The sequence below is a fragment of the Chaetura pelagica genome, unplaced genomic scaffold (genome assembly GCF_000747805.2).
Source record: "Chaetura pelagica isolate M959 unplaced genomic scaffold, ChaPel_1.0 scaffold399, whole genome shotgun sequence".
Lineage (NCBI taxonomy): Eukaryota > Metazoa > Chordata > Aves > Apodiformes > Apodidae > Chaetura > Chaetura pelagica.
Window position 1 is genome coordinate 1,221,055 of NW_009970719.1, and position 26,083 is coordinate 1,247,137.

Genomic DNA, 26,083 nt, shown 5'->3' on the forward strand with positions numbered 1-26,083 from the left:
GCATAAGAACAAATTATTGAAAAATTATATTTGAGATTTTCCTTAAAATTTTCCTCCACTAAACACCAAAGCCATCCAGTTGAACCATGAAAGACATTTTGTTGAAGCCTGGTCACAATAGAACAGCTGGGTCAAAACTCTGCAAAGTATACAACTTTGCTTACTTTTCTTACAAGATCAGTGCAGACTGTAGAGGTATTTATAGGCATGGTAAATGATGACTTCATAAAATTATTTTTTTGTAGTAGATCACTGCTTTTCCAACACTTTCTGTAATTCTTTTCTCTTTTAAAAAAGAAAAGTTATTTTGCATCATTACTGTCAGAGTAGGGGATAAGTACAAGAGCAAAAATATAGAAACATTTCAGCCCAATTCTTTTTTCTCTTCCCTATGAGAATTCACTTCTCACTAAGTGTTTCCCTATATCTGCTTAATTTTCAGTTTCCATCCTGCTGGCTTGGTGCTAGTGAGCACCCTCTTCAAAGGCACGGAGGAGACCTGTGACCCTCACAAGCACAGTGGAAACACATGACATTCCCAGATTGCTCATGTGGTGAAACGTGTGTGTGGTCTTTGAAAAAGAAAGTGAAACATGCCTATACGTAGATACTCACAAGTAAAATCAAAGAAGGAAACATCATCTAAAATTTCAGATAGGTTAAGCTATTAAATAGTACAAATATTTTCAAATAGCAATCAATTACATATTTTAAGCAACCTTGATTATACATACTTTCCATGTATTGCATACATGATTACATGTCTCATGGAAAGACATATAATAATGAAACCTTAAGATTACATGGTTGGAGTTTCATGGTACCATTGGAACAAGCACAGGTAAGGTTCTGCAGAGTTTTCAATAGCTGCTTTTCCCTGCTAAACATATGCATATTTTTGTTTTGGTTTATTTTTAACTGCACCCGGCACAGAATTTCCAAAAATGAAGAGCTTCACATTCCACCTGGCTTCACATTCTGCCAGGAATATCTGGCAAAATAACTGTTCAGTATTATTTAACAAATAAAAACATGGGGAGGAAACAGAACATGGAGATCATCTAACCCTTCACCTGGCCCTTTTATACCATTTCAGACAGTAGAAACCTAAAGGGAGGATTTAATCAGATATATTAATGCTCACAGGTTTTGCCAATTATGGGAGCCTGTCTTTTCTTCAAATACATTATGAGGAATGAAATAATCCTGCATTCTTTACTCCAGCAGAAATCACAGAATATTAGTACATAGTCTTTACAGATGTTTCATTACTTCTTATTTCTGCTAACTCTTACAATGCTTGAGAAAAGCTGAAAATTACTTGGCTAATCCATCAACCACCAGCAATCTCTTATAGTAAATGTTCACCTTTTCTGCTGCTAATATTGTCAGATCCCGAAAGAGTAACTTTTGTGCTTTAGAAACCCAAAGTTCACAGGAATAGCTGTTAAAACATAATTACCATCAACAATCAGAATAAAGAAAAATAGGACAATTGCTTCCAATTCTTCTGCAGACTTTGCAATAGTTTAATGCCATGAGAATAAAGTAGCAGAAGCCTGTTCTCTATATTGGACAAGCTCATCAAATCATCTTCATCATAAATTGAGAAAGATTCATCTTCCAACTCACTCTGTTCTTCTAACTACCATTGCGAGAAGGTTCAGTTGATTTTGAGATTCTGTCTCCTAATTTCCAGCTTAATTTACTCAGACAGTTTATATGCATTTGTTCCTGTGCCAACAATATCTTTTCGTTTTAGCAGCACTGTCTCTTTTCCTGCTCCCCCCTCCTTCACTATTTATTCCCTTGATGTATTTACAGTAATCAATCATATTCTTCCTCAGCCCTCATTTAGCTAGACTAAACAAGCCAAGCTTTTTTAATCTCCTCCTGTAAAACAGGCTTTCTTGATCATATTAGCTGCCCTTTCCTACCTCTCTCCCAGTTTGACTCCTTTACTCTTCCACATGGGCAAACTCTGCAGTACACATGATTTTTCAGCAGTACCTTGTACACCAGCATTAGTATTTCCTTAGCTGTGTAAATTACCTTGCATGACATATCCTAGAATCAAATTGCCTTTTCTCTTGATGGTATCAAAGCCACCGATGATTTGATACAGGAAAACTCTCTGAAAAGTTAGTCCTCAAGTGAGACACAGTAACAGCTCTTCTGTCTGCCAGGCAGGACAGAAATAGTATGACATGTTACAAATGGGAATAGAGTATGATCCACTGAGATGCAGGAGATTCTACTGAGGATGCTCAGAAATTATTTTCCAATTGCTTATTTAATTTCTTTCTATATTTGATTAACAGAGCTTGTAACTGTCCTGGTCCTTACTGGGGGAGAATTATTTCAACATTTTTCTTAAGATTTCCTCCAAAAGTAGGCAAAGAAATCCCCTGAACATTTTGAAAAACAAAGGAAGTTTTAAATCAATATGAAATATGAAAACATTCAAATATGTCAAAAAATACAAATAGAAAGTTTCTAATGCACACTATTTTAAAAGGCAATTTTTATTTTTAATCCCCATTTCCATCACCAGCATAGAAGGGAGGGGGAGAATGGGAAGGAACAAAACAAAACCACAACATTACTGGTAGATTTGTTAGTATAGGTTTCAATGCCTTTTTTCAATAACTTTTGCCAACATTTAATACTACAAGGGTGAAGTTTTTCAGCCTCAAGCTTAATCTCTTTAAAATCCCTTGAAAACATCTCAAAAAGTGCACTACACATTACTAAGAATGAGAATGACAGGAAAAGACCATTGCTTTTCCACATTAGAAACATTCTGAACTAAAATAACTGATAGGAGTTGGCATCAGTGTGAAGAACCCCCTTCATCAGCCTCTAGAGAAAGAAATAATTTGAATATGCTCACCAATGACTTCTTTGAACTTTGCAGCTCAAATCTCATCCCAGTCCAGCTGCACTGTCCATAATCTATTCCACAGCTAAGCAAGATCCCATCTCCATCATTGTCCTCTGTGGCCAAATCACAATGAGAAAACCTGAAGGCTGAAAGACCATTTCTATCGTGCTGCTCAGGATTCACTCTGGAGCCCCAGCAGGTCAGAAAAAGACACTATCACTTTCAAATGCAGAAGCATGAAATAAACAGGTGAGCAGATCGAGACAACAAGCCCAGAGATGGGTGATAGGTCCTCCAAGTGCTCTGCATAAATGTAAATGAACAATGATAAAGATGGATAGTGGCATGATAGTCACTAACTAAAGAAGGAAGTAAACACCTACAATGTTGTGCTGAAGAGCAAACAGGGAGCATATTCCCAAATTATCAATATGCTAGAGTTCATACTCTAGGTATAGAAATGAACAGGGGAGGTGTTCATGTGCAAAGAATATATCATATGATTCAGACTGCTCTGTTTCAGAATATTTTTATGACATCTTACTTCTGGAGCATTCCAATGATGTATAGGTGTGCTCTGTAATAAACCCTGCAAGGGACCACTTTTCTTAAAAACCTGTCTCTGCTTCAGAATCCCAGGCAACAGCCTGTCATCAAATAAGGATTATGAAGCTAATAAACACATCTAAAAATGAATCGGATAAGGGTAATTGTAGTGAGGTGGACATCTAATGTTAGTACAGAATGAAACAAACTGTGTAAAATGTTAATTAATAGACATTTGGATCTCAGAAATACTTGCTGAACAGCTAAAGGCAACAAAACTTTCTCAGGTATTTTAAGGCAGTAAGTATCCGGCACAGGATAGCTCAATACAGAGTATAATTTTGATAGACATACCAGAATCAATCACCAAATTGGTATCAGTAGTTCCTAATGCACTCTAAGAATCCCATCATGCCAGCTATCTACTAGCATTTGACTTATATCAAAGGAGTAAGGCATCAGAAGGGGAACTTACTTTTTTGGAAACCCCAAAAGTGCTCATTTTCCCAAGTTTACGAGAAATATTGGCAGAATACAATGGGACAAATGTAACATAAGAAATATCAGAAAAAGTTCAACATTATGTTGTATGTAACGATATTTTAGTAGGATGCCTTTTAGATGGATCCAAGACTTGTCCAATGACAATCTCAAAATGAAGTTATTAAGTAAGCTAGAAAACAGTGTAACTTTTTCCAGCAAAGTCCTCAAGGAATTAAGTCTTGGTCCAATACTGTTCAAAATTTAATTGAACATGAGAATGTAAGTTTTCCCTGCAGAGTTTGCAGAAGACTCTGCAAAAGTAGTGGGTTAACAAATCATTAGAATGTCTAAATATGAGTCCTGTCTGGCTTCCTGGCAAAGTGATCACATGAAAAAAAACATCTGAGAACCAGTAACATAGCTGATACAGAAAATATACCAGGCTGTGTTTGAAGCAACACCTACAGGCCATCAGGAGGTGCTAAGAAGCAGTCATAAATAGCACCAGCAGTTCTCAGAACAGTGCTGTGGCAAAAAAAGGCTCATGTCATGAAATGCACATGGAATACTGTCCAATAAAAGAAACAAACCTCTTGCTGCTTCAATATTGCATTTTTAAGGCTATTGCTTAAATATTGGTCCTAGTTCTGAAGCCCCCTCCTTTAAGGATATGAAAACACTATAAGCTGGAAAACCAAACTTCCCAGATTTAAGGGGCTCAACTTAGTTTTTAAAGAAAGATTCCTGGAGGATTTGATCTGGAGCAAAGATATTTATAAAATGGAGAGAATATACAAAAGTTTAAAAATTCTGAAAAAAATTCTGACCAGATTTTCAGAAAATAATTTCTAGCTCATTAATATAGTTCATAGTTCAATATAGATCAAAGTTACCAATTTTGTAAATCTGCATTTAAAAAATTACTGCAATAAAATAAGTTTTTGCCAGTTAGTTGTCTGTACAGGAAAAGAAGGAAACATAACTGACCTCACATCAAAAATCACAATAAATTGTTTCCTCACAGCACTAAACCAAGGCAAATTCTCATTTTACAGAGAAAAAATGAGGAGCAGAGGGATAATTTAAAAGATTTCTCACGATGCAAGAAATAGAACCTAAATGCCTGGAACACACTCCAGTGCTCTAGTAGTTAGGTAATTCTTTTCCTTCCCACCCCCAGCTTTAACACAATTTAAAGTTATTTCTACAGCTCAATATAACAGCAAAATGTCTGTAACATGTTTTGTATAAGCATTATATCTCAGTAAAATAAAACCCCCTACAAAATTTATGCAGTGGGAAGAACATCTCTCTTTCCCATGACTATGAGCTATGCTGATTAGTAGGTTTACCACACAGTAATCAGAAATTATTTCAGGAGGTAAACAGAATAACAAGGGGTAGCAGTAGTCCACATACCAGAAGTAAAAGAATGAAAAAAATTCTGGAAGCATCACTGAATTTAAAAAACATAAATTTAATATTTGGAAGGATTGAGGGGTATTTGCTTGTATTTTAAGCATTATTGACTAGGGATTCACTTCACATTCTCTTGGTCAGAAATTATTATAAAACTGATTCTCAAAAACAGAAAACCTAGAAAGGTCAAAGCCAAATGTGAAAAATGGACCTCGACTCAATGTCCACTTTCACATTTCTCACCTCTGACCTTCAGTAGTGCCAAGCAAGTTACAAGTCCTTCCAAAACTACGCACGAATATTCACACTGCCAAAGGTGCTAAGCATTAGGAAGGCATGAACCTTCCAAGATCACAATGACTTTTATTTAGTTTCTAGGAGTTCTTACAAAGAATTAAAAAATAATCTCTTTCCCCTCACCAAATTCAACTTTAGGTCCAGAGCTGAATGCTGCTGTATTAGTCCAGAACTTGAATAGAACTTTAGAACTTCTTACCAATTATGTGTACTACATATGCAAGTTAAGACTCAGAACAGTATCCAGGTAGTCAAATGCTGTCAAGCATTTAGTTGAAATACACATGCAATTTGAGTCTTTGGGGGTCCCTGACATCGCTGTATACATGTCCTCCTACATACTGCAGTTACCCATGAAGATGGTAATGCTGCAAATATGAGCAAAAATACTGTGAGGCTGGCAAAGCTTACAGGCACATCTAAACATTGATTTTGGGCCTGGCATGAAATGCTGGGCCTGTTCTCCTAGCTTTATCCACGCCTACAACATACCATTTAAAGTCAGTGGGAATTCCAAACCCAATGTGTTCTGGGGGCTGAACCTACTTGAGGTTACCTACCAATACTTTCCCCATGATAAACAAATATGTTTAGATGCCATGGAAAGTCAAGGTCTTTTGCTTATATAATGAGAACAAACGTGGCTTATGGTAAAACAAGGAGAAAACACTGGAATGGAATTTAGAAAAAAACCTCCTTTGAGGGGCTTTGGAAACTTTCACAACAAAGGTCAAAGTGTTTACAGGGCAAGACCAACCAATACATATCACTACCCCTCTAATCCAGGGTATGTAGCAGCTCCTATTAAAATCACTATAGAGGCAATTCTATGTATTACCAGCTCAATTCCCACTAAACCACAAATGAACGTCCTCGTTTTAAGGCATTTAACATCCAACAGCACCTGTGTAGCTAGACACACTCTGTGTAGCAATCTCAAACTCTGCAAGACTGTGGGAACAGATGGGAAACTTCACAGCAACTTCCCCCTAATTAAAAAACAGATGTTTAGAGCAGATTACACTGGAAAACAAGTGAAAAAAGTTAGAAACATTTTTCAGTTTAGAATAACACTTGCAGGACATTATTGATGGACAGGCTAGAGAGGTGGGCCAGTGCCAACCTCATGAAGTTCAACAAGGTCAAGTGCAGGGTCCTGTGCCTGGGTCAGCACAACCCCAGGCACAAATACAGGCTGGGGCAAGAATGGCTGGAGAGCAGTCCTGAGGAGAAGGGCTTGGGGTGGTAGTTGATGAGAAGCTAAACATGAGCCACCAGTGTGTGCTGGAACCCAGAGAGCCAATTGTGTCCTGGGTTGCATCAAAAGAAGTGTGGGCAGCAGGGGCAGGGAGGTGATTCTGCCCCTCTACTCTGCTCTGGTCAGACCCCACCTGGAATACTGTGTACAGCTCTGGTGTCCTCAGCACAAAAAAGATATGGACCTGTTGGAGAGGGTCCAGAGAAGGGCCACCAAGATGATCAAAGGCCTGGAGCAGCTCTGCTATGAAGACAGGCTGAGAGAGTTGGGGCTGTTCAGCCTAGAGAAGGCTCCGGGAAGACCTTATAGTGGCCTTTCCGTATTTGAAAGGGGCTACAGGAAAGCTGGGGAGGGGCTTTTCATCAGAGAAGATAATGATAGGACAAGGGGTAATGGTTTTAAACTGAGAGAGGGGAGATTCAGGTTAGATACTAGGAAGAAATTCTTCACTCTAAGGGTGGTGAGGAACTGGAATGGGTTGCCCAGGGAGGTTGCTGATGCCCCATCCCTGGAGGTTTTTAAGACCAGGCTGGATGAGGTTTTGTGCAACCTGGTCTAGTGGTTCCCTGCTCATGGCAGGGGGGTTGGAACTTGATGATCTTTAAGGTCCCTTCCAACCTTAGTGATTCTATGATTAATACAGTTGTTAATAACATGAATCTTTAAGCTTATACCTTTAAGCTCGTATCTTTGATTTTTAGAATTAGTGAGATGAATGAGGACAATTTATAGCTTTCAAAGCTCTGATTATGTATTGGCTGAAGATTCAGTAAGACAGGACACAGATTTATATTCATTCCAGGTTGAAGGTCTACTCAATACCCTGGACAGAAATGTAGTTACATAGAGTTACATTTGCATCACAATTCTGAAGCAAGACACTGGTTCCCTGCCAAATTCTACTCCTATGCAGTTGTGCAAATAAAATCCTATAAATGATGCAACGTGCTAAAATGCTTACTCATTTACTTCTGCTAAGACATCTACTGGAACGTATCAACAGCCTTACATGTAACTTGTTTTCTTTGCACTCACCTACAAACTGAAATGGTTCAGCAAAAAATATACCTTTGTTAAGCACTAAAATAGTATTTAAGAGTAGTTAAAACTAAATAATAATTTGGAGTGCTTCCATTTCTGAAACTACTTTTGTATAGTTTTGGCTTAGGTTATTTTCATTAGGGCATTACATTGAATGTGTTGTGAACAGTTCAGACAGATGGATAAAAGAGTAACAATTAAGCCATCAGAAAAACAAAACATATAAGGTGTAGAGGGGGGAGACAGAAATCAACTACACAGATTTGTATCAAGTTCAGACTTTTTGCCTTTAACAAGAGATGGTCTAAAGAAAAGTCTTAACACGCTAATGCTGCCAAGCTGGGGAATGTATCAACTTGGATCCTTATTACTTCAGTCCACATCCAAGGTTTTGAAAAGATAGTATCTTCTTTTAAACTGACGGGAAAATTAAAATTTACAAGTTCTTTATAGTATCTTTTAAAGCCAGAGCAGACCAAGTCATTCTCTAGTTTCCTTATTTTAACACTTCAAATGCCAAGCTGCCTCTCAAATTTCATCAAATAATGTATTTTCTCACTTATTTGCTTAAGAAAAATTCAGCTTCTGCTTTACATTTCAAACTTGAAACTGATCCCTGTGAACACAGTATTAGTGTGTTTAAAAATACAAAGTATAGAGGCAGTAGAAGTTACTTACTTCAGTTCTATTGTGGATAAGCTAATACAGAAGGAAGAAATGATGGACAATTAACTCTCTGCCACAGTGATACTTCTGAGATAAAATCAGATTGTAACTCACTTCAAGCCCAGTGTTCTCTTCAGGTTCATAGGTTACAAATGATTTATAGTCACTGTTTTCTACTTAGCAGTCTGGCTTTTCCCATATCAGTAAGCACTTTATAACCAAAGAGTTTTCATGTTTCGGGAATACTTTTGCTAAAATGGTTTAATACAACTCATGGTGCTTTAGATCAAAGCAAATTCAAATAAATGTCCCTCTGCTTCTTTACAGGAGGTAAAAAAAAGCTCTGCAGATCTGGTGCCTGTATTCCTGTTCTTTCACATTAGAGCTGTAAGTCTCCTCTTTCAGGTCACGTCTTCCACATAAAAGTGCTAAACTAATGCCTCTTAATGACAAATTAATGTCCATGAATAAAAAATACACCTCTAATAGCATAGAGTAATTTGCCATTACAATATCATCATTGGACATGCCCCTGGTTTAATATGATGTATTTAATTCATAACTTAATGAGTGATATATAAAAAGAGAGAGATGAACCCTGCAATTACATTTATGTGAGTCTGTCACCTTATTTGTAAAACCTTAGAGTCATTTACATTCAAATTAGAACAAATGAGTGATTTCACAAAGTGCAGTGATAAATGACCATTGCTGCACAAGACAGAACTGTATTTCCTGTGAAAACATTAACAGTTTCCTATTATTTGTTAAAAATTACAATGCATATTGCCCAGTGTTGTGTGAATAATGACTTTTTTACTGATTAGGTCAGAAGACTAATACGGAGTAAAAATAAATAATTTTTCTTTCCCTTTTTTTTCCGATTTTAGCTTGAATTTCTCTGCTCCAACTGTCACGGACTCACACTGCCACCTGCTGCCCAGGCCGGGGAGGGAGGGAGGAAGGGAGGGAAGGATGAAGGGCCTCGACTGCCTCATCTCAACTCTTATCTATTCGGCCTTCCAGGTTTCATCTCTTGCAGTCAAACAAATTTTCCTGCCAGGCTGCTACCTGGGCACATCATGAGGACACCAGCTGATCAGGGGAGTTGCACTACCCGATTAAAAACACTGCCATTTTTGTGATTGCAGCATCTAAGCTGCCTCAGCTGGTAAAGAGACTTAAAAGTTCAAGACATTGAGGAGTCAAGGGGGATGGGAGCGGCTGGAAAGCTGCTCAGAGGAAAAGGATCTGGAGGTGTTGGTCAAGAGCCAGCTGAACATGAGCCAGTAGTGTGCCCAGGTGGCCAGGAAGGCCAAAGGCATCCTGGTCTGTATCAGGAATAGCGTGTCCAGTAGGAGTAGGGAAGTGATTGTGCCCCTGTGCTCAGCGCAGGTGAGGTCACATCTTGAATCCTGTGCTCAGTTTTGGGTCAGAAGAGACATCAAGGTGCTGGAGAGTGACCAGAAAAAGACAACAAAGCTGGTGAAGAGTGTTGAGCACAAGTCTTATGAGGAGCATCTGAGGGAACTGAGGTTGTTTAGTCTGGAGGAGGCTGAGGGGAGACCTTATCACCCTCCACAACTACCTGAAAGGAGGTTGGAGAGAGGCGGGTGTTGGTCTCTTCTCCCAAGTGACAAGCAACAGAACAAGAGAAAATGGCTTCAAGTTATGCCAGAGGAAGCTTAGACGGGATATTAAGAAAAAGGTATTCACTGAAAGAGTATCCAAGCATTAGACCAGGCTGCCCAGGGAAGTGGTTGAGTCACCACCCTTGGAGATCTTTGAAAGATGTGTAGATGTCGTACCTGGGGACGTGGTTTAGTGGTGGACTTGGCAGTACTAGGCTAAGGGCTGGACTTGGTGATCTTGGTAGCTAGAAAGACAACAGGAGAAAACACTGAGGGAACAGTGAAGTAATACAGCTTCCTTGTTCCTACTGAAAACATACACCAAAGCTGCTCTCCCTTCCTGACAGAACCTGCAAATAAAAGGAGGAATACGTAGCCATATCTGCTTCTTCCCAACTTGTGAACTCTCCTGCAACTCTGATGCAGAAGACCAGCAATGTGTATCCATACAACTAGCTAGACAGCTCAGGAGCTTTAATCTTGCCAGCAATAAAACTAGATACTCCAGCATAATCTCTTATGCATCCATCAGCAGTCCAAATTCAGCATTGTCAACTACTGCTTCCTTGGGAAAAGCAGAACACAGAAAACACACACACAGTCAGCAGGTTCCTGCCATAGCACCACCCCTTTATCTATCAGTTAACACCCCAGAAGCAGAATATCCACTATCACATTGCAGCAAAATTGTGCAAGTGGATTACAGGAAGAATGTATTTAAAGTGACTAGGTATCCCATTTTTATTTTCCTGACTGACACCAAATGAAAAATAGAGAAAATTACCATGCTCTTCCTGATTCCCATTCTAAGTCGGAATCCTCAGTAGTGCATTCACACTTTATAAATATACATCTGTATCTCTGTAATATCTCTGTATGCTAAAGAAAGAGAGGAAATCAATTCTACAAGTTGTTTTTGAGCTTTGTACAAGAAGTTTATTAGTGACTGTCAATAGCTCAATGACTTCACAGCTGAAAAAATATGCTGCTTCAAAAAGTAGCAGACTAGCACAGCAACTACTGGTCACATAACCCTGAAAACCAGCAAATCACAAGATGACATTATTTCTGTCTACTTAATATTCTTGGTATGGGAAGGTCACTCTTCCCACTATGGGATAAAGTTGGTGGACTTAGGTTTGATGGTGGTGGCTTTATAGAACACCACTCTAATTCTGGGAAGAAGGCTGGGGACTGTGCATGTGTGTACTTAGATTAAAAACTCAGCATTAGTTTAAAAAAAGGTAAGCCTTGGCTGCTAGATGACCTTTAGATTCTTTCCCAGGAGTTTAATTTGCTCTATATGAGAAACCCAGGAGCTAAAATCCCAACTGAGCTGAGGCTTCTAGCAATACAAAGGTGATGCTCTCAATCTCTGGTGTAAGAATTAATTCATCTCTGAAAGAGTATATCTTAGTGAAAATAGGGATTGTGTTGTTGGCACAGCTCCAAATGGACAAGTTTAAGGAAAATAAATAGCTTTGAAGTTCTTGCCCTACCACACACATAGGCCTTTTCATTCCACAGGTGTATTCATTTGTAACTTTTTTTCTTTTAAGTAACATATTTCAATCTATAAACATATTCAAATAGTTTAAAATAAGTAGAAGATCCAGATTATTAGGTGCTCATACACTATATACTTTTTTTTTTTTTGGAAACCTAAACTGACCATTATGACAGAAGGTTCAAAATCAAATGCCCCTACCCAAGACAATTTTCCTGCTTCAATTATTAACAAGAATTATTCCAGGTGGTCTCATTTTATCATCTGCAAGATGATTATATTAATCTAAATTTTTCATTTTTCATTCCAGGCCTGATCCTGTTCAATGTCTGGTTTTGCGTACAAGAATCCAGAGTACACAGCACATAGAATAAAGAAAATCCCAATAGACTGTTGATGTAAAATGCTGTGGTTTTTTTCAGGCTCATTTTAATCACTCACCTAAAACGTTCTTTTCAGCTTAAATTAGCCCTCTTTAAAGATGCTATGATTGCCATCAGCAGCAAGTAGGCAGGTGTATCTGTGGCAGAGTTCTATCCACTGTAATGAAGTTTCTAAAAGGTAACCTAGTACATTTATCACTTAGTAAGGAACTTACTGTCATCAAACTTTTAACTTTCCTTGAGAAAAAAAAAACAAAACAAACAACATTTATGACCCCAGGAACAATTTTTAACAGTCACAGGAACTTTAACAGCAATCAAGGTCACCACTCATGTCTACTAAACTTGCTGTCCGTAGCCACTGAGAGAATAGGGAATTATTTCCAGAACTGAATACAAGGACAGTCAGCTTACACCACTTCTAATAAGGCTGCATTGAATATATACAACTGTCCAACCAAGAAACATAACATAAATTATATCTCAGACTCTGCCCAGTACGTAAACTTAATTTGTCCTTCATCAAATATGCCTGATCCGGCAGCAGAAACCTGAAGGGGTAGATGCTAACAATCCTGTCAGGTCCTACCTTTCAGAAATGAGTGAGTTGCTTTAGACAGTTCTGCAACTTCTAAACCCTTCACTGCACACACCCTACTACCTTGAATGTAACTCAGAACATACATAAAACTCCACTGAAAACAATAATACTGTACTTCAGAAAATACAGAAAAAACACTATTGTTAAGATATGGACAATCTTATGTCCCATGTCTCTGAAAGCCTTTGGAAATCAACCTCTGGTTTAAAAACTGATTACTAAAGCTATGCCCACACACTAATCAGTTGATGTTGATCAATAAAAGGAAATTCCCATTAAAAACTCATATTCTTTATAGCATTCCCTCCTTATTAACACTCTCTGGTTCTTGAAATAATTTTCAATTTGTGGCTTTCTTTGGTACTGAATATACAAACAGCTGAAGAAAAAGTTTCTTACATCTACAGTTATATAGCTTAGACACATTTATGAAACAAACATTTCTATGTTCTGAATAAATATTTTAACACATTTATTCTCTTGCATAAGAATAAGGTAATAATGTACTCTTCAGAAAAACACAAAAATAAAACATCTGCAAGCTTTAAAATGCAAAATTTGTCACCACAAGCACACTATCTAATACCATGTTCTCTACAGCTCCATTTAAGAAGTCCATTCTCAGACCTCCATCACATTCAAAGCCTTCAACTACCTTTCTCTTGCCTTGTCCAGTGTCAAAGTGGGACAGTCATGGCCCACGGAACTCTAAAGCCTAAAACTTTTAAAAGGGAAGCAAGACATTCAGATAACCCATTCCCCTCATATTTCAACAAAGTCTACCTGTTGGTTGCAGATCCCTGCCTTAGCCTCCTCTGAAAAACCTCAGCCAAAACTGACAATCAATCTGGAAGAGGAACTCAGAAAAGAGTCACCTTAACTGGATGTGTACTCTGCAAGGAAATACTGTGTGTGATCATGGACCGCAGCACAATTCAAGATACACAAAGCTCAAGTCTTCAGCTTAGCTTTCCCACACCTGCATAGCAGCAATACAGCTGGTCTCTTTGGTTCAATTTTTGACAGTGTGTAAAGCAGCAGAGACACACACACTGACTGAGGTGTTATGGGGATGTTAAATACAGTGTATTTAGATTTTTATGGGTTTTTTTCTAATTACAGTAACCCCTTCCCCTGCCTGCCTGAAAACTGGTAGGCCAAATGATTTCATGGCTTATTTAGAATCTGACATTTCTTATTTCTCAACCAGACCAGCTTTCCCATTACATTCCATGTCTGTTTTCTCAAAAAAATTAAATCCCTCCTTATGTTAATGAAAAAAAAACCCCAAACCTGAAACAAATCACAGTCATTTACCAGCTTCTTTAACTTCCTAATCGATTTAGAATGCACAAATTACTATCACCTTATTGTTTAAACTTACATTTTGAAGGCTTCCCTAAGGCTAACACTCAGAGAACAGACTCTTTTCTCTATAGGAAACAAAGCCTTCAAGTACATCCTGAGGCTCTTAACAGGACATCCTGCATGCCCACAGTACTCAGAAGCCCAGTGTGCTGGCAACCACACTCAGACCGTTCAAAGGCAGCTACGCTGTTGGAAGGCAAGTGCACAGGGAAAGGATTGTGCTGACATGCATTTCCATGCCCAACTGCCACATAAATATAGCTAGTGTACTGTATTTCAGAAATAATACTGAAAAACTACAAAGAAATGGAAACAGCTCTGTAGAATTGCTATTTCTAATTTTCTAATAAGGTTTTTCACAGATACAGATCAAAGCTCCTACATAAGCCAAGCACAACAAAAAAATATTTTGCTGGATTCAGATTTTTTACTTCTTAATGACAGCTCTAATGTTTATATTATTAGCATTATGAGCACAAGGCCTGTTGATCATAAGATGCCACTCTACTAAGCCCTAGTCCTTCAGTGAGAGGTAGTAGTGCTCTGGAATATTCATCAATATACTGCTGTGAACACTTTTGCCCCTGAATGCTTCACCATACTCAAGATCACAACAAGGAAATATTTAATATTTGGTAAACAGAGGCAGAAGAAAGCAAATTCTCTGATAAAGGGGGGAATCAAACTTCCATGTGCTGATACTAATCAATGGTTCATCCTTGTTTTCAAGACTTAAATGGACAAAATGGATGGGAGGAAAAAGCATGTATCATAAATTGGTATCTAAACTACACTCAAAATGCAGGTCTGCTGAGATTTAGTTCATCACCATTTAGGTTACAGCAGCTATTGTACTAACACTCTCCTACTGAAATTAGGCTTTAAACAAAAGTTTATCAAACAGAAGTGTTGGTAATCAGACAGAGAAGCCTCACCTGAATGAGATAGTGAGAACATAAACTGAGAAGCTCCAGCAGCTGCAAATGACTCCCAGCTGCTAGGACATCCTGTATCACCCCTGGTTCCAGTAAGACCTGTAAAGAAGAAACAGATAAATTTGTCATGTAGAACTCAGAGTACTTGCAGAAAATACCACAGGTCTTTATTATTTCAGACATTGAAGTCAACATAAAGAACAGAAAGAATAAAATTAAACATACAGAGGAGTCTTTGCAGGATGGAGAGAGTTTTTTAAAGTTCAATTCAGTTGCCCAAAGGATTTTCCTGTGAGAGGCCATAAGCCACATTGACCCCTAAATCCTTTATAACAAAATGTGTTATTGATTTAAAAAGGAGAGTTTTCAAGTAACAGAACCTCTTTTTGTTATCCCTATACCTGCAATGTTCCTTATATACTGATCAATCAGACCAACAGAATTGACTCAGAAGTCTTCAGAATGAATATTATTCTTGCTTGTAAAAAATATACAGGAACACCCTTCCCATTCTGCATGGTATAACTTAGTAATTTTCAAAACCACTATCTTCATTTTACAGATCAAGGCTGTGAAGGCACAGAGTGAGCATGCTGCTGGGGAACTGCCAGAAAGGGCTTAGAAACCAAGACTGATTATCCTGTCACTTGCACACATGAAACTCCTACTCATTTCAATTAAAATCATGCACAGGCAGCAGCCAGGATAATTGGGCCTCAGCTACTAGACTCTTGTCTTGAGGTCAGCTTGTTAGAGCATCTCTTTCAGGACACAAAAAAGTCTTTGGGAATATGGAGACTGGTCAGCTTCCTATCAGCAATCACGTTGCAAACTATCCAAACTAATATTATTTAAATATAAATGGTGCAGCATCCAACAAAATTCAGAAATGCATGAGGAAAAACCAGTTTTCAAGGACAGTTAGTTTATTCTGTTTTATACTTCCTGTATTTCCCCTGGCAACTTCGGTTTCACACCACATGAGGTCAGTCTCTCACTTCTCCACAGGGAAGTAAAGCTTTTTTTCAGATCCTTTTCTCTTCTGCCCACACAACTTCATTTTATCTCACAGCATCATTAATATGTCTCGAATGCAGTGGAATAAGGAGGATGGCATATAAAAAGAAAGATACTCATCTGCATCTTTTGCAGTTAAACTATTTCTGATGAAAACAAAAGCATTTTTTCAAGCAAAACCACAAATTATGTCCTGCATAATGAATATATTAGGAACAGGAGAGAAAGGGATTGGTTCTTGTTTGTGTCAAGAACTCATTTACATTGAGTACTCTCAGGGCATGACATGCTTAAAGCTTGTGCAAATCCCTCTATTCATATGAGGTGTTAAGTGAACATATATGTAATTTACATACTGTATAAAAGTTCTTTATCTAACCAAAAAGACATGTAAAGATCTTAATGCAAATAAGACTCAGGCCTACCACAATTCCAGTTTATGGCTGGTGCTAATGAGGTTGTTATGCAGAACAGAAGGCAGTTCAGTGCAAAGTCAGAAAGAACGACAGTTAAAAAATATCTCCAATAGGTACATTAAAAAAAAAAAAACAAACGAGAAAAGGAGCACTGTAAAATAGTTTCAAGAACTCAAGGTCAGACTGACAAAACAAACTAGTTTAGACTTTGCAGTGTTCAGACATCATTTACCACTGAGGAAGTTGTCATCTGAACTGATGTCATCTTACCTCCTAAATGCCAGCCACCAGCTTAGCATTGTGAAAGACACGATACTATGAGAATCATAGCCCTGAGCAGATTACTGCCTTGTAGGCTCAGACAAACTGGGGAAACCCACCAAAAAGAGAACAATAAGGAAAGAAGGAAGAAAATATTACAAGCATTCCTTCTGCTGAATCTAGGGTAGTCCACAATTACTCCACACCTCTTAGTTTCTATCTACTAATACAATTACTTGATTTTTATTCCTTTCCAGTAGAGCTGTTTACGTTCTATATAGGGCATCCAGCTGAATCTTAACAGTAACTCCACATAAATACCATAATATGCACACCACAAGTACACCCAGTGACTGACTCTCCCCTTTTTGGCTAACACTCAAAACAGTATCTCCAAGATCTTCAGTAGTGCTTGTTGAAAATTAAGGAAAGGGAAACTAAGATCTACTTTGAATTCTCACCTTCAAAAATAATCACAAATTATTAGTGTGAAAAGTAAAGAGAGAAGCTTAAGAATTTCCCTACTCCATCCTCAACCCAAGGGTCTCAAGGCACGAGAGCAGAAACTCATTTGGACCCACAGACTTCTATCCTCAACCCAAGGGTCTCAAGGCGTAATTACCAGAGCAGAAACTCATTTGGACCCACAGACTTCAGACAAACTTTGCAGTCTTCACCAGTAAAGGATGTGCCTTTGTATGACCCAAGCCATCTTAAGACTGGTTTCTGTGATATTTTTATACTAAGATTAATTAGATGTAACTCAGGTATTGCACCTGGCTGCACCTTATAATCAACCCTCTATTCAACTCTTATTTCTGAGGGTTCATTTTCATTATGTTCTCAACTTTTCTCTGGTCCATGATAGTACCCAAGATAATCAGCTTAACCACCTTCTCCCTGAATATAATGGGCAGATCTTGCAGATAGCCTGAATAACTTACTTTCCCAAGCCACCAGGTCTGGCATACTACTTGTTTTCAAACTGATCTCCTTTGTCAAGTTTTGGGGGTTTTTTGTGTCCCCCCCAAATAATGACTGTGTTTCCAAACAGGAATCCTGTTCTTCAAGGGAGCCATTCTATCCTCCATCATCCAGTTCACTCCCCCTTGTGGTCAGATTGTAGGCCGAGTGGTAGAAAGCATGTAAAATTTTGGTGTTCCTAAGAGAATGCTGAGCTCACTAGATCCAGAAATGTAGATTACTCAATTTCTTTGATCCACATTTCTTCGATAGACAATTTAAATCTATATGGCAATGCGTCCATTGATTCTTTTTTGATATATCAAGGAAAGCTGCTCTGCAAATGCAATAATTATAAACTTTCATAAATTAAACCTTCTGAAACACAGTTCTGAGGCAGGGAATTCTACAATCAGCCCCATGGTCACAGATATACATGGCCCTGAAAACCCTCCTGTACATCTATGCTCTGAGCAGCAGTCTAAAACTGGGATTCATCCCCCCCTCCCCCAAGATTCCTCCTTTCCCAATTTACTCTGCATCTCCTCCAACCCAACACATTTTGGGCTCTAAGTAAGCATGAAAAAGATTAATTGGGATCACACATCTTGCCTCTCTTTATAATCAGTTTTCTTTGGGAGACTTCTTGGCCACACAGCATAACTAGCAGCTCTGACTTCTTGGCCTAGGAACAATATATGAACCACTATCCTTTCCCAAGGTCAACTAGTTATGCCTCACCTCCGTGCTGCTCAGACTGAACATTCTCCTACTCTTTTAATGCCTCTCATACCCCTACAACTAACAAAAAAAATTTTGTATGGTCATAGCAAAGAGGGCTATGTACTGAAGAGTACTGAAGAAAGTGTAAGGAGGAAACTCCCTAAACTGTCCTTTCCAACAAACTTACAGCCTAAGGGAGAAGGTAAGGTCCAGGTTAAGTATGACCTCTATGGAGTCTCATGAGGTTTGTGTCTAGAAAAAACAATCAGATCACTAATCCATTCCCTGTATATTGCAGGTCATTATATTTCATCCAGGCATTTTTAAGACAATAAACTAGAGCTACTTTAGGCCCAAGGAGGCTAAACTGTGTGCCCAGACAAATACAAAGAGAATGACAACGCACTTCTGTCATCCTCATTTCAGCTACTCATTTATAGTCCTGTATTTCTCTCTCCTTTCCATACAGCTGTTTGTGGGACCATGGAATAAGTGAGGTGCTGGTATGATTCCCATTAAAAATAAACTAGCTTTATCCTATAACAGTTAAGGAAATACGTAATGTCATGTCAAAAAAATTCTAGAAAGTAAATCATATGGAATTTAACACAGAAAACAACAAAAAAAATCAATTCCTAAGATTCCTGTCATGTGATGCAAAGGAAAATTCCTTCTTGACTCCACTTCAAGTGATCAGCATTTCAAACAAGACAGCCCTCTAGCAAAAGTACCACTTGTTTTCCCCCTCCAGAGACCATTCTGTGTGCTTCAGAGCAATCAAAAAAGTAACTTTTCTTGTAGAGCAATTTAGACTGCATTTCACTCACAATCAGGTGCCACTTCTGCCTGATTCCCTGTTCATTCATCGCTCAGTTGAACCCTAAGCCCATGCAGACTGAGAAGTACTGCTTCAAAAAAGTGAAAGGAAGGGGAAGAAAGTCCTTGCTCCCTGTAGCCAAGTGCCCAAAGCCCAAATATGTGATATTTGATAGCACTTGTTACAAAACCCAGATGTTTCAATACTCTATGCCAAAAGAATTCATGACCAGAATTTTTCCAGAAGACTGAATGAATATCTGTGTTAAATGCACAGCATGTAAATAATATAGAATATCTCCAGTTGGAAGTCACCCATAAGGATATAATCTCACCAGGGATGTAAAGAGCAGTAAGAAAAGCTTCTATAGGTATGCTGGGGAGAAAAGGACAACCAAGGAAAATGTAGACCCTCTCCTGAAGGAAACGAGAGGCCTTGCTACACAGGATATTGAGAAGGCTGAGGTTCCCAATAACTTTTTTGCATCAGTCTTCTCTGGCAAGTGCTCCAGCCTCGTGGCAAAGGCCACAGCAGGTGAAAGCAGGGACTGGGAGAATTAAGTACCTGCCACTGTAGGAGAACAAGTTCAGTAAGGGCCATTTAGATGATCAGAGGGCTGGAGCATCTCCGCTGAGAGAGTTGGAGCTATTCAGCCTGGAGAAGAAAAGGCTCCAGGGAGACCTTAAAGCGGCCTTTCAGTACCTGAAGGGGCTACAGGAAAGCTGGGGAGGGGCTTTTCACCAGAGAGAGCAGTGATAGGACAAGGGGTAATGGTTTTAATCTGAAAGAGGGGAGATTTAGGTTAGACATCAGGAAGAAATTCTTCACCATGAGGGCAGTAAGGCACTGGAACAGGTTGCCCAGAGAGGTTGTGGATGGCCCCTCCCTGGAGGTGTTCAAGGTCAGGTTGATGCAGCCTGGTCCATCAGAGATGTCCATGCTTATAGCAGGGAGTTTGGAACCGGATGAACTTTTAGGTCCATTCCAACCTTAACCACTCCATTATTAAGTCCAACTGCCTGCTCCTTGCAGGACTACCTAAAATTAACCAGATGACTAAGAGTACTGCCTAGACATCCCTTGAACTCTGACAGGTTTGGTGCCATGACCATTTCCCAGGAGAGCCTGTTCCAGTGATTGAACGATTGAACACCCTCCCAGTGAAGAACCTTCTCTAATGTCCAGTCCAAACTTCTCCTGATGCAGCTTCATACACCTCTAGGAAGTAAGCATATTTACTATAAGCAAGATACCAAGCAAATTCACTGTTTTTTGTGGAGACGTTTACATACTTTAATTTCAGATGTACAAAAGCTGTTTTGTCCATAGCTTGATACCTGTCAAGAGCATACAGCATGAAACTTTAAACTCACTCCCCAGTAAACTACACAAACTGAGTTAATTAAGCTCCGTATTATTCTAAGTCTTCTGGGCACTATGTGAACTTATGTGAGCTTAATTGTGAACCCGAAACCTAGTAGCTGTAACCCAGTGCTAGGCACAGAAACAAGACTATCTTCCTGATAGAAGTAAAAAAGGAAGTGTCCAAAACTAAGTATCACACCTATATTTTTGGCTTTGAAATCGCATTGGAAAATTATGTTAAGGATTTCCAGTATGACATAGTTCTGCCGTAATCAGTTTTCCAGGACCTTGGCAGGACCACTAGAAAAGAACAACAATAGCTGAAGTCACTTTTGGTGGGGATACTAGGCAGTTTAACCAAACCCTGATTCATTTAAATCAAAAGGCAACCAGTGGAACTGCCATGTGCAAGACACAGGAGGTCATTTACCCAAGAAAATCAATGATCACAATACAGCTTTGCAATACACCTCATCTGCAAGTGAGCTAGAAAGGTTTTAACAGAATAAGAGGTGCTAAGATATTGAGACCTTTCTCCCCCCATCTTAACTGTAAATGGCAAATGAAATGCTGGTTGATCACTAGAAAAAAACATCTCTAACAAACAAGTGTGGAGAAGAGGTTGATGAGAGATGAAACTAAGATTCTGTAAAGAAAGCAGGTAACTATCAGGAGAAATAGTTGGACTTAACAAATATTTCTCTCGTTTCTTTGTTATGTAAGAAAACCTTCCACTCTTCCATGTTTTTTATTAAACAAATAACTAAGCTGAAGTATTTGACCAAAAAAGAAAACAATTTCACAAAAGAGCTATAAGATAATACTTTAACTAACAATGTGTGTGTGTACCTGAATTTAAAAGCATTACCTGATGGTTCAAGAAAACTGTGTTAAATAGCTATTACAGGATGATAGTTTTTAAACTGAATACAAGATAATGTTAGTAAAAAAGGCAGTAGTTAAACAGGACTCACACTGCTAATGTATCAGATTAATATTAAAGGACTTTTTTGGAACTGCTCCCAGCTAAAGAGAGTGTTATGGGAGTTGCTGGGCATGGGGGGGAAGCAATAGGGGGTTTACACATTCCTGCACATATTTGTATACAGTTTATTTTATAGTAATGGATTAATTAAGTTGGAATTACATTATTTATCTTTGAGTTTTACTCCAACCTTTTTTTCTGTTGAACAATCAGTTTTCCCTTAAAACCAAAATACTTCCATCAGTAATTATGATACGGCACTAGACAGGAAGATTAAGCTGATATTTTAAGTCCACAAACATATTTTTAAATTAAAAAAAAACCAAAACACAACCCATAAATAAAAATGCAAGGATGACAGTTTCATTTCACACTGCAATGTCAAAGCAAATTTTCTTCATTTCATAGCCTTCAAAAACTGCAGGCATCAAATATCGTCATCATGCAATATTAAATATTTCCACCAGATGTCTCCAATATATTATTTTACAAAGTAGTTACATTTGAGTCACTAAACTTCAAATTGATTGCAAGTGTAGCAAAATATTAAAGAAATTAAGCGAAGAAAACTGAAACTAAGTATTTATCTGTTTAGATATGGATATCTCGGGACTGCCCCTAAATTGTTGTCAGTTCCTTGTTACCTAAAGGAACAGCAAAGTTTTGGACCAACATTTTGGACAAACACTTAAAATAAAAAAAGGAGTTAATGACTTAGTTTTAAGGGCCACATCAGATCATGTCTTGATACCTACATTTTCAGAGCAATATAAGGTTGCAATTGTCTTGAGTGAGTTTTGGATTACTAAGAAATACTTTTTTTTGTTTGTTTTATTTTTGTTTTTTAAATCAGAAAGTACACCTACCCAAACTAGAGACGACTCTGTTTTCAGAACTCTCTCTGATGCAAGCATATATAATCCAGTTATTTATTAATAGCCTCTGTGGATTACTCCCACCTTGAAATGTTCACACAGATTCTGTCAGCCTGAGTCAGTATATAAGCGATGCTCAAAACTTATCAATTCATTACCAGAAGGGATTTTAAGGACAAGAAAAAAATTGACACTGCTGATTCTCAGACTTGCAGATCACAGAACTTTGCTTCAAAGGCATCTTTATAAGAAAACTTCTAGAGAATCCTTCTTGTTTCTCTGCTTCAAAGTAGCACTTGGTGTACCTGATGGACACAAGTGCAAATTTTGTCCTGTAATCACTTATATATATAAGCAACTGTACACACATACACACCTATATTTAATTCAAGAAGCCCACTCCTTTTATTCAAAGTAGGTTATACCTGCAAGTGGAAGGCTCAAGTCTCTAAAAGATCAAGGATAGAAGGCACACATTTACCAGAGACATTAGATTATTTATTAAAGATACTATCCTAAAAGCAAGGTGGTGTTGATTGTTGGTTTACAAAAAAAAAAATAATAAAAAAAATCCAACCTTTCAGGGTTCTCAACATATTTCAGAGAGCTTTATTAGACTTTGAATTTTGCTGAAAGATAGGAGAGAGTACCTCTGTTCACAAAGACAGCATGGGGCAGATAGACAATTACAACCCATCTTCTCAAAATTGGCTTTGGAAAGTAACTTTTTTATACTTCTATTTAGCAACAAGAGTTCTGTTTTCAGAATAATCAACCTACAGTCTCAAATGATCTTATGATGATACAGATGCTTCATACCACAGGAAACATTAAATTCTGCATATAAAAAAAAATTGCAACTGAAAGAGTATAAGCATTTACAAAGATGCTTGGACTGCATCTGTCCAGAGACTAAAAGGCTACTTTTCCCCTCAATTATGTAATTTGTCAAATACAGCAGAGTTCATAAATACTTACTATTAGGGTAACACCTAGGGTATTTTTCCTTTCTTTACATTTATTTAGCATGCAGAATCAACTCCCACTTTGTTCTTATGAACAGCCATGCCACCACAAAAGTGGCATATGAATCCTACCTGGTTCACTGCCTGGTAATAATGCACATAAATGGTGGTTTTATTAGACAATTTCTCTATAGAGAAAAAAACCCAAACAAGCCAAAAACTAAACAACAACGTAAGATCTGTTAAATAAAAAGACCTTTTATAGTGCACAAGGACAAGGGACAAGAGAAGTAATTTCTGGCACCTTTGTAAAGGTCATCTTCAGTTTTTACTGCAGTTTGGTTTTATTTATGTCTCTTAATTTGAAGAGCTGTACAGTACCTGTCCAGTATATGCAAAGTCCAGGGCTTGTTTTAAACCAAGGCTTGTGACACCGTGCAAATTCACCTCATCAGCTTCACTTTCAACCATACAGAGACTGAACATGGCCTATGGAAAGAAGAGAAATGTTAACCAGAAAAAGTTACCCCCACTGAAGACCCAGGAAAAATAGGATTGATTTTTTCCACCTTCACTAACCTTTGCTTTTCCTTGGATAAGAATTCTAAATTGCAACAGACTTGGTACAAATGTAATTCTAATTCACAAGTTTTCAATACTAACTCCATAGCAATCAGTCTTACAACTGAGTCCTTTTATCAATAAAGAAATACAAAAACTTACTCTGTCCATGTATATATATTTCTTAAGTCATGTTCTATCAGTTGAAAGAGTCAGTATCATTAAATAAAATATTATAAAGAACTGCACTCTGGAAAAAGAATTCTACACTAGAACCACTAGAAATAATACTTGTATTCAGTATTATATAGAGGAAGAAAGGAGTATGGAATGGGCGGTTAACCCATCATCTTTTATAAACACTCTTTTCCAAAAAAGCCCCTCAGACTGGAATGTGAGCAGTATAATACTCAAGTCATTGAAGGAGGACCATGGATGGAGATCCAGCCACCAAAACTTACAACCTCCTATTCCTTGTTACTGCCCCAGTTTCTCAGATCATAAAACCTAAACTGAAAGTTGGAAAGGTGCCACAGAACTTCTCTGAAAATAACAGAGAAGAGCAACTGTTCCTTTCATCCAGTCTTACTTTCCAGATGATCAGTCTTCAATGCCTTCCTGGACTGATGCAACCCTACTCAGACACAGATCCTTCTAAGAATCTCTTTCTTCCCATCCCTGCCAAACTTAAAGTCACATCTTTGCCCCTAATTCTTCCCTCCCCAACTGCACTCCTGCTGGACTCTCTCCTTACCACTTCTTCCCTTATCAGTCTCATTCTCTACTCTGATACTATTCCAGAAAAGCAACCTCTATCTTTGTCACTCTCCCACACATTTTTCAGCAAAACATCCCACTCACAGTCTTTAGACAGTAAACTGTGAACAAATAAACTGAACAGTTCTACCATCTGTCATTGGTACAGAGTCTAAACGTACCGCCTGTGGGTTTTGTGCCAAGCTGTTTATGCCTCTCCAAAGGCTACCAAACTTCACCTTGGAGAACTCCAGTAAAGGAGCATTTCACTTTGTTCCCAGTTTCTCTCCTTCCTTTTCCCCCAGTGGCACAGGGATTAGGGGGTTTAGAGTCAGTTCACAGGTTGGTGGTTCTTGGCATGCCATCCTCCTCAGGAAGAAGGATTCTTTACAGTCCTTCCCTGCTTCCACATAGGGTCCCTCCCATGGGAGAGGGTCCAAGTCCAGAGCTGATCCAGCCTGGGCTTCCCACAGAGTCACAGGTGCTTTGAGAAAGAACTCCCCTGGCCTGGGGTCTTCCAAAGATGCATAATCAGAGTCCACAGGCAGCAAATCCTCTGTCCACAAAATCCAAGTCCACTGGCCAAGTTCACCCCACCTGGTGCCCCCAGGGAATGTTCCTCCATGAGTGCAGGAGGAGAGCTGCCATCTCGACATGGGTTGCAGGGAAACTTCTGCTCAAGCACCTTCTTCCCCCTTCTTCCTCATCAACCACCAGCACAGCTCTCCTTCACCAGCACAGCTCTCATCCTCCAGCACAGCTCTTCTCCCCCTCTGCTAGCTCTGCTCAGGTGTTACATCCCTTCTTTCTTATGTTAATTGCCGAGGAGCAACTATTGTCCCTCTAATGGCTCTTTAACTGGTTTTGGAGCAGGGGGAGTTTCTCAGCTTCTTACCAGAGCCACTTCTATGGCCCTTCCCCTGCTACCAAAAAATGCCCGAAGAAAGGCTGGAAATGCTCAGTGATACAAGATCCTGCATGTTCTGCATTCTCTTACCGTGCTACAGAACTATCTGTACACTATCTACCTGTACATTGAAACCATCAAAAAACAGTGTGGCTACTTAATAAAGTGTCTATTCTGATCAAGGGCTAGATGTCCCCCACACTGGACTAAGCTTACTGTAGCTGTGAGCAAGACACCATGGCTCCGTGTGCCATCTGCTATGCTGAGCTCACTGGCTCTCATACAACCCTCTGAGTATTCTGTGGAAGTTTTTGAAACTGCATATGAACCGCATTAGTTTGTAAGGGGGCAAGGCCAAAGAATGTAATCAAAATACAAGGTCTGCAATGGTCCTTGGACAGTTCACGTTCAACTGAACTGGATTAGCCTCCAGGAAAGTCATGTCCCACACAG

At 38.7% G+C, this 26,083-nt stretch overlaps 1 protein-coding gene across 5 annotated transcripts in view; it reads right to left on the reverse strand.

Annotated features, from left to right (window-relative positions):
• KLHL32 (kelch-like family member 32) overlaps positions 1 to 26,083 on the reverse strand; it is a 90,237-nt gene that overhangs the window by 46,212 nt on the left and 17,942 nt on the right. For 2 of the 5 annotated variants that reach the window (XM_010006315.1, XM_010006311.1), the window contains exons 3-4: positions 23,788 to 23,895; positions 15,020 to 15,118 (exon numbers count right to left, since the gene is read on the reverse strand). The exons of 1 other annotated variant lie outside the window; for it this stretch is intronic. In XM_010006315.1, the coding sequence (XP_010004617.1) occupies positions 15,020 to 15,118; positions 23,788 to 23,895 (207 nt within the window). The remainder of the gene's footprint in view (positions 1 to 15,019; positions 15,119 to 23,787; positions 23,896 to 26,083) is intronic. 2 more of the 5 variants (XM_010006313.1, XM_010006312.1) reach the window with 2 other exon arrangements.